This window comes from Silene latifolia, chromosome 8 (assembly GCF_048544455.1).
Source record: "Silene latifolia isolate original U9 population chromosome 8, ASM4854445v1, whole genome shotgun sequence".
Taxonomy (NCBI): Eukaryota; Viridiplantae; Streptophyta; class Magnoliopsida; order Caryophyllales; family Caryophyllaceae; genus Silene; species Silene latifolia.
This window is the reverse complement of record NC_133533.1, coordinates 97,779,945-97,788,398: the sequence shown is the minus strand read 5'-3', so window position 1 is coordinate 97,788,398 and position 8,454 is coordinate 97,779,945. Positions and strand designations below refer to the sequence as shown.

Genomic DNA, 8,454 nt, shown 5'->3' with positions numbered 1-8,454 from the left:
CCTCGATCACACAATTGTGATATGCTTAGAAGATTGTGTTTCAAACCTTTGACAAGCAACACTTTGTCGACACATAGTGACTTTGACTTACCAACTTTTCCAATACCAATGATTTCACCTCGTTTGTTGTCACCAAAAGTCACCATGCCACCATCGTAGGCTTCTAGCGAAAGGAATTGGCTTTCATCTCCCGTCATGTGACGAGAGCATCCATTGTCTAAGTACCAATTTGCTCGCCTCTCGCTAATGCCTATAAGAAATCAAACGTTTAGTTTAGGAACCCAAACAAGCTTGGGTTCCTTCTTGACAACGACTTTCTTGACTTTTTCCTTTTTAATCCAAATTTGTTTAGCCACTTTAGTACTTCTTTCTAAGTCAAGGACTCTCTTTTCGCAACCATTAAATTCATGACCAGTTTTACCACAGAGTTGCAAATGATGTACTCGGGAAGGCCAAAGATACTTTCTTCTTCGAAAATCGTTTTGCTTGGGTCATGGTTTGAGTGCTGTGATGATTGTGATGTTGCATTTGAAACCAAGTCCAGCATACTTTGCACGGTTTTCATATTCTTGTGATTGTTTTAGAAGAAATTCCAAAACATTCTGACTTCCTTCCCATTTTAAGTAAAACATCTTAGCTTCATCTAGCTCTTTGGTTAATGTTTCAATTTTAGCAAGATGATTAAGATTTAGTTGACCTACTTTGTCGAAAGCGTGTTTAGCATGTCTTACTTCATCACTTAGCAATAAGCTAATCTGCTCAAGTTGCTTGTTATCTCTTTTACTCAAAGTGAGGCCAGCTAGCAGAGAGTCACGTTCATTAGTTAATGAAGACACATCTTTTGTGAGAGTCTCTATTTCCTTTTTAGACTCAGATGCAATAGTTGCATCATCTATTGCATGGGTTTGTTCAGCCTTTTTTGAGTTTCAATTTGAACAAGAAGGTCATCGTTTGATTTTTGCACTCGATCTAAAGCACTTTTAACATGACTTGACTCGTCGTTCAACATTTCAGCAATTTTGACAAGATCATCTTTTTGACTTTCACATGTTGCTAGATCAATCAAGAGTTGGTCACGTTCTTTGGTTAGTGAGGACACAGATGCAATGATGCGAGTGTTTCTGTTGCATGCGTTTCATCGACCCTTTTAGCTAGAAACAGTTCTGTTTTGAAGCTTTTTAATCTCTTTTTCAAGACTCAATGATGAACTAGGTTGATCAACTTTATTTAGACACTCTTTTAAATTGACATTTTCTTGACTATGTCCTCAATTTCATTTTGCATAACTTCTAGTTTATTATTTTGGACACGACACTTATCAATAAATTGGTCTAAAAGAAGACAAACTTTATCTTTGGAGAAAGATCGAACCTTTTTCTTGAGATTATTTACCTCATTTTCAGTAATCTGAGTCGAATCAATCGAGTGAGCCATAAGACATTTGAAGTATTCTTTCTTTGATGACTTTGGAACATCTTTATTGAGATGAGAAGAAAGGCACAATTTGGCATCTAATTCTTCCTCAAGGACATCGTCCTCCTCGAATCGACATTCCCCAAATAGCCGACATCACTTTGCTTTTGTATTCTCTTTTGGCAAAGTCACGTTTTTCCTTATATTTGATGTCATTCCACTTTGGACATTCTTTGATTTGGTGACCATTGTCACCACATTTAAAGCAACCAATTGTGGAACTTGACCTTTTCTTTGGAAAACGTCGTTTGCTAGTATTGTTGTTATACCTTTGAGAGTTTCGACCATTAATCATTCCAACAATATTTTTAGTGAACATTGCAAACTCGTCATCTCCATCCTCCTCATCACTTGAGAGAGCATTGAGAGCGAGCCATTTCCCTTTAGAGCTTTCACTAGAACGCTTCATGAGGGTTAGCTCATGAGCCATGAGTGAGCCCATTAGTTCATTAAGGGTGAGGAGTGATAGGTCTTTAGCTTCCTCGATAGCCGTAACCTTCGGTTGCCACTTTTCAGTTAAGCTACGAAGGATTTTACGGACTAAGTCCTCGGATTCAAAGTTTCTACCTAGACTCTTGAGGTCATTGACAATACTAGAAAAACGAGAAGACAAACTAGTAATTGACTCATCTCTTGTCATGTTGAACATCTCATATTGTTGCATGAGAAGATCAACACGATACTTTTTAACTTGTGACGTTCCCTCACAAGCAAGGCTTAGGGTGTCCCAAATTTCTTTGGCCGTGGTACAACCGGAGATCTGGTTAATCTCTTGTTCACCAATGCCATATTGAAGAATGGACATGGCTTTAGAGTTCTTTTCGACCTTTCTATAATCAGCCTCAACATATTTATCCTCGTATTTAAGGACACTAGTACCATCGGTATTAGTGACCGTGATATCGAGGGGACCCTTTTGAATGATCTTCCAACATTCATAGTCCGCACTTTTGACATAGTGCTCCATGCGGTGTTTCCACCAGGCATAGTTTTCTCCCTTAAAGATGGGATACTTAGTGTGTTTTGAATCGTCCATAACTATAGGATCAACTCTTTGGATTTAACCAATATCAAGAGCACGAGGCTCTGATACCAATTGAAGAGTTAAGAACGATTAACACCTAAGAGGGGGAGGGGGTGAATTAGGTGTACCTTTTAAAAAAATTTCTCCTTTACTTAGTTAGAGACTAACACAAGTAAGAGCTATTAAGTACAAACTTGAGAAACTTAATGAATTGTAAGTTCACAAGAGGTACAGCAGGTCTATGCAACAGTATGAGTGACTGTTGCACAGAACTGGCAGCGAGATTGATGAATAAAAGTAGAATGATAAAAGAACGTAAAAGTAAATAAACAAACAAGACGATGTTTAAAAAATTGGTTCAGCTTCTACTCCGGAGCCTACGTCCAACCGTTATTTTATTGCTTGTTTAGAAATTTACTCAAACTTAACTAAACCATTACAATGAAAATAACTCGCCAACCTACTCCGGTTGCAATTGTTTGAAGCTACTCCGCTTCAATACTTTCTCTTGCTCAAAGCTACTCCGCTTCAAGACTTAAGTTCTATCTCAACGGTTTACAGAGTCAGAATCTCAGTGGTTCACTTTAGAACATGGAGATTACAATTAAGACCTAAACACGAGAATCATGGAACATACTCTTTAAGCAACAGTGCAACAGACTGATACATGAAGTCTTATTGTAATGAACATGGTATTAGCCATAACTTTTCGGCCGCAAGAACCTCTCAACAAAATGGGGTTGTGGAGCGAATGAACCGAACTCTTGAAAATATGGCTAGGACCATGCTCATTAGCTCTAAAGTGCCAAGAAACTTTTGGGCAGAAGCCGTTAATACATCTTGTTATATCTATAATCGTGTCATGATTAGAAAAATCATTGAGAAAACCCCTTATTAACATCTCACATTTAAAATGCTTTGGTAGTAAATGCTTTGTGCACAATAATGGAAAAGACAACCTAGGCAAATTTGATGCTCGTAGTGATGAAGGTGTTTTTGTTGGTTATTCCGACCATAGTAAAGCTTACAAAGTGTATAACAAGAGAACCATGAAAATGGAGGAAAGCGTTCATGTAATATTTGACGAATCTAGTCTCTTTGTTTCAAATACAAAGGTTAATGATGAAGAGGATGATGAGGAAGATGATGAATTTGAAATTGGAATGATACGACATGACATGGATCAAGTAGTGGAAGTGGCTGAGCAACAGTTGGAGCCACTGTTGCTTCAGGAGGCTGGCCAAAATTCAGGGGGAACTAACCCTCCCTCATCTCATGGTGGAGCTAGCTCATCCAGGAGGAATGAGGATGCAAGTGAGCAACCTTCTCAAACAGAAACTAATGAAGAAGCAAGTGAGCAATCCCCTCAAACTGAAACTAATACACAAACACTCTCACAAAATATTCCCTATACAACAGTCACATCAACTGTTGCATCAGAACCAAACGAAACAAACGAGGCCTCTAACACTCTTGTTCCAAAGAAATGGAAGCATCAAGGTTCCCATCCTTTATCAAATCTAACCAGTGACCTTACCTCTGGAATCAAAACCAGATCATCACTCCAAAACCACTGTGCTTTTGAAGCATTCATATCACAAATTGAACCCATTAATATCATAGTGGCATTAACCGACGAATATTGGGTCACGGCTATGCAAGAAGAATTGGAGCAATTTGAGAGGAACAAGGTATGGCATCTGGTCCCTAGACCATCTCAACGTACTGTAATTGGTACGAGATGGGTCTATCGCAATAAGCTCGATGATGTTGGAGAAATCGTAAGAAATAAAGCTAGACTAGTGGTACAAGGGTTTAATCAACAAGAGGGGATTGATTACGATGAAACCTTTGCACCGGTAGCTAGGCTTGAAGTCATACGTATGCTTATAGCTTTTGCATCTCATATTGGCATAAAACTTTTTCAAATGGATGTCAAAACCGCTTTCTTAAATGGATATCTTGAAGAAGAAGTTTTTGTCGAACAACCACCAGGCTTTATAAACAATGAGTTTCCCAACCACGTTTTCAAACTTGATAAAGCACTTTATGGTTTAAAACAGGCTCCCAGAGCTTGGTATGATAGGCTTGCGTTCACCGTAATATGTTTTGCTACCATGATTATATGTTTTACTTAGGCTAAGTAATTTGACCCTTTCATTCATTGATCATGTTTTATATGTTTTATGTTAAATGTTTAAAGACCGACTAATCATGGGCTATGGGGGAACATCACACATTTTAAAACTTGCCATCATCAAAGGGGGGATTTGTTAGACCATACTTGGTTGATTATGCCAAGTTTCATTGTCATTTAATGGTTTGCTTCTTAGTTATTGTTAATAGCATTTAAAGTTTAAAATTACTCATCAAGATGATGCAAGAATGATCAAGACGAAGAATATCCCTAGCCTAAGTTAAAAGTTGTAAACGAGGGCGTGTAACATACTCAACTTGTCAAGTGACAGCAGAACCATGCAACAGTTCAATGCACTGTTGCATCTGATATAACGATGGAGATAATTTTACAAAGAAAAATTTCAAGCTTACAAATGTTTACAATTTTCATTTCAGAAATCTTTTAAGCAAAATTATAAGAGTAACATGCTTTATCATATGAAAAATATCTAAGCTTTTGGATTCAAAGAAGTACATATGCTTTTCCTTAAAAAGGGGAACTTTGTCCTCCTTAACTTAAGGAACCATGTCCTTTGCTTTATCATCAAATCTTTTGAGAGTTGCTGAAATCTTTTCATTGAGTCTTGTGTAGATATAATATCAGTTACACTACTTTAAAATCATTTTAAAATAATGAAAAGTTTTCATCATTTCCAAAGCTTAGATTTTTATAATAATTTTTCTACTCTTAGGTGCTTGTTCCTTGCCTATATAAGGAGCTCTCTACCTCATTCAAAACCAAGACTTTTAAGAGAACTTTATTGAGTAATCTTTACAAAGCATTTCAGAGTCAAAAACTTCTGTTTTTCTTTAAGTATTTGCAAAAACGTTTTAAGTCTTAAAGTCTTCAAAAGTACTGAAATATCTCCATGTATCAGTCTGCTGCACTGTTGCTTAAAGAGTATGTTCCATGATTCTCGTGTTTAGGTCTTAATTGTAATCTCCATGTTCTTAAGTGAACCACTGAGATTCTGACTCTGTAAACCGTTGAGATAGAACTTAAGTCTTGAAGCGGAGTAGCTTTGAGCAAGAGAAAGTCTTGAAGCGGAGTAGCTTCAAGCAATTGCAACCGGAGTAGGTTGACGAGTTATTTTCATTGTAATAGTTTAGTTAAGTTTGAGTAAATTTCTAAACAAGCAATAAAATAACGGTTGGACGTAGGCTCCGGAGTAGGAGCTGAACCAATTTTTTAAACATCGTCTTGTTTGTTTATTTACTTTTACGTTCTTTTATCATTCTACTTTTATTCATCAATCTCGCTGCCAGTGCTGTATAACAGTCACTCATACTATTGCATAGACTTGCTGTACCTCTTGTGAACTTACAATTCATTAAGTTTCTCAAGTTTGTACTTAATAGCTCTTACTTGTGTTAGTCTCTAACTAAGTAAAGGAGAATTTTTTTTAAAAGGTACACCTAATTCACCCCCTCCCCCTCTTAGGTGTTAATCGTTCTTAACTCTTCACAATATGTCCACAGCTCTCTCGTAGCAATTTCTGGCTCGGGCAATGTCCCCATTTTTCATTTTGAATTTTGCAAATCGAATCCACGACCCAACTTTTGGGTGACACTGTACAAACCTCTCATATATTCCTCGGGCACGATCGATCTCATTGTAACGCAGCTCAAACTTAATGAAAGAGAGCCACCCCTGTTGATCAGGCTGCCATTGCATCCATCTTTCAAAAACTTGTCTAGCACCAGCCACATTACCAAGCATCTCTTCCATATGAATGTACTTATACCACAACTGATCTATTCTTGGCAGATATGAGACGGCACGGTCCCACACATTCCTAGCATGGTTCACATTAATATTCTTCATCTCCATTTCAGCATATTTCAGCCATATGGTTTAAAGCAAGCCCCTCGGGCTTGGTATCATCGGTTCGCGACATTTATTAAATCACGGGGTTTCACGAGTAGCACCTGCGATCAATCATTATTTATTTATATGAATGGTGCTAACATGGCCTATTTGTTATTGTATGTTGACGATATTGTATTGACAGCTTCCAATGCCCGCCTTCTTCGTGAAATTATTACGGCATTGTCCTCTGAGTTTGCTATGACAGATCTTGGGAAGCTAAATCATTTCTTGGGAATACAAGTGCAGCGAAATCGACATGGCTTATTTCTCTCCCAAGCACAGTATGCACGTGACATATTACAGCGCACTAATATGGGTTCTTGTAATCCCGTCTCCACACCGGTCGAATCAGGCGCTAAGCTATCATCTACGACTGGTCCGCTCATCGTGGACTCGTCATTATATCGCAGCCTCGCCGGAGCTCTTCAATATCTCACCATTACTAGGCCCGATATCGCTTACTCCGTTCAACAGGTATGTCTTTTTATGCACGCCCCACGTGAGCCACATTTCTAGTTCCTTGAGCGCATTTTGCGATATGTTAAGGGAACCATTGATCATGGTTTTACTATAACCAAATCCGCCAATCATTCGCTTACTGCATATTCTGACGCCGATTGGGCGGGTTGTCCTGACTCACGACGGTCTACTTCTGGCTATTGTGTTTTTCTTGGTAATAATTTGGTTTCTTGGTCCTCCAAACGCCAACCAACTATCTCTAAGTCTAGTGCGGAAGCTGAATATCGGGGTGTTGCCAATGTTGTTGCCGAGACCTGCTGGCTCCGTAATTTGTTGTTTGAACTTTATGTACTTGTCTCACGCGCAAGTCTTATTTATTGTGACAATGTCTATGCGGTCTATTTATCCGGCAACCCAGTTCAACATCAGCGAACTAAGCATATTGAGATTGACATTCACTTTGTTCGCGAAAAGGTCCGTCTTGGCACTGTCAAAGTGTTACATGTTCCAGCCGAGTATCAATATGCGGACATCTTCACTAAAGGCCTACCTAAGCACTTATTCACTCGTTTCCGTTCTAGCCTCAGCGTTTTCTGCGCTCCCGCTCCGACTGCGGGGGTGTATTAGTCAATATCTCGTCCTATATTTGTATAGAGTATATTTAGCTTATTTGTTAATATTGCTTCCTAGATTATAGTTATTGTTTCCTAGTTTGTAGCTAGCTAACATCTTTGTAAATGATCTCTATATATATGCTAATATACCAACAACCCTATTCAAGGGATTGTATTCTATCAAGCCACAATGTGTGATTCCTATAATCAACGTCCAACGCTCTCTCCCAAACTGACCGAGCATGCTTAAAGTCCATCTGCGACTCCTCCCATTTGGCATACTTAACCCACACCCCTGTATTCCACCTCACCCTGCGAATCAAGTCCTCATACTCCTTACGCTTCCTCAGACGGTAGTCCGCAAGTTCGGTGGAATCAGTGATATTTTGCTTAGGAGGGCGGATTTCAGCCTCTTGTCGCTCACGTGCTTCCCTCAAGATTTGTTCAGCGGTAATTTGGATGGAAGCAGGGGTCTTGTTCTTGACCCGTGTTGCCCGTGGTAGTTTTACTTCCGTGTCTCTCTTTGTCAGGTACCCTAGTTTAGGGTCCGACTCCTTGTACGAACCCATTGTTTACTTAAAACTGGACAACCTATCAATCTAAAAAACGCAAAAACGACTCCAAATTAGCTTAAATTCGAAAGGCTTAAACGATACACTATACCATAAATCTCAAAACTCGCGAAACAAGAACACGGGTTTAGATGAAATCAATAGGATGCTTAACCAATTCTACAAGTAAAGCAAGGAACATGCATACATTCATACTAACTTACGTTTTCTTGATCACCAATCCAATACCTATTTAGGGAGGAAACTAATTAACATAGCACGTCC

The 8,454-nt window shown here is 38.8% G+C and overlaps 1 protein-coding gene across 1 annotated transcript; it reads right to left on the bottom strand.

The window, feature by feature from the left end:
• Window positions 1-7,776: 7,776 nt before the first annotated feature.
• Window positions 7,777-8,187, bottom strand: LOC141595564 (uncharacterized). Its single transcript, XM_074415532.1, has one exon. The coding sequence runs from the start codon at window positions 8,185-8,187 to the stop codon at window positions 7,777-7,779; it is 411 nt and encodes a 136-aa protein (XP_074271633.1).
• Between the last annotated feature and the right edge of the window lie 267 nt (window positions 8,188-8,454).

Excerpts from the sequence above, each read along its gene's own strand:
- LOC141595564 (XM_074415532.1), bottom strand. The coding sequence starts at position 8,187 with ATGGGTTCGTACAAGGAGTCGGACCCTAAACTAGGGTACCTGACAAAG.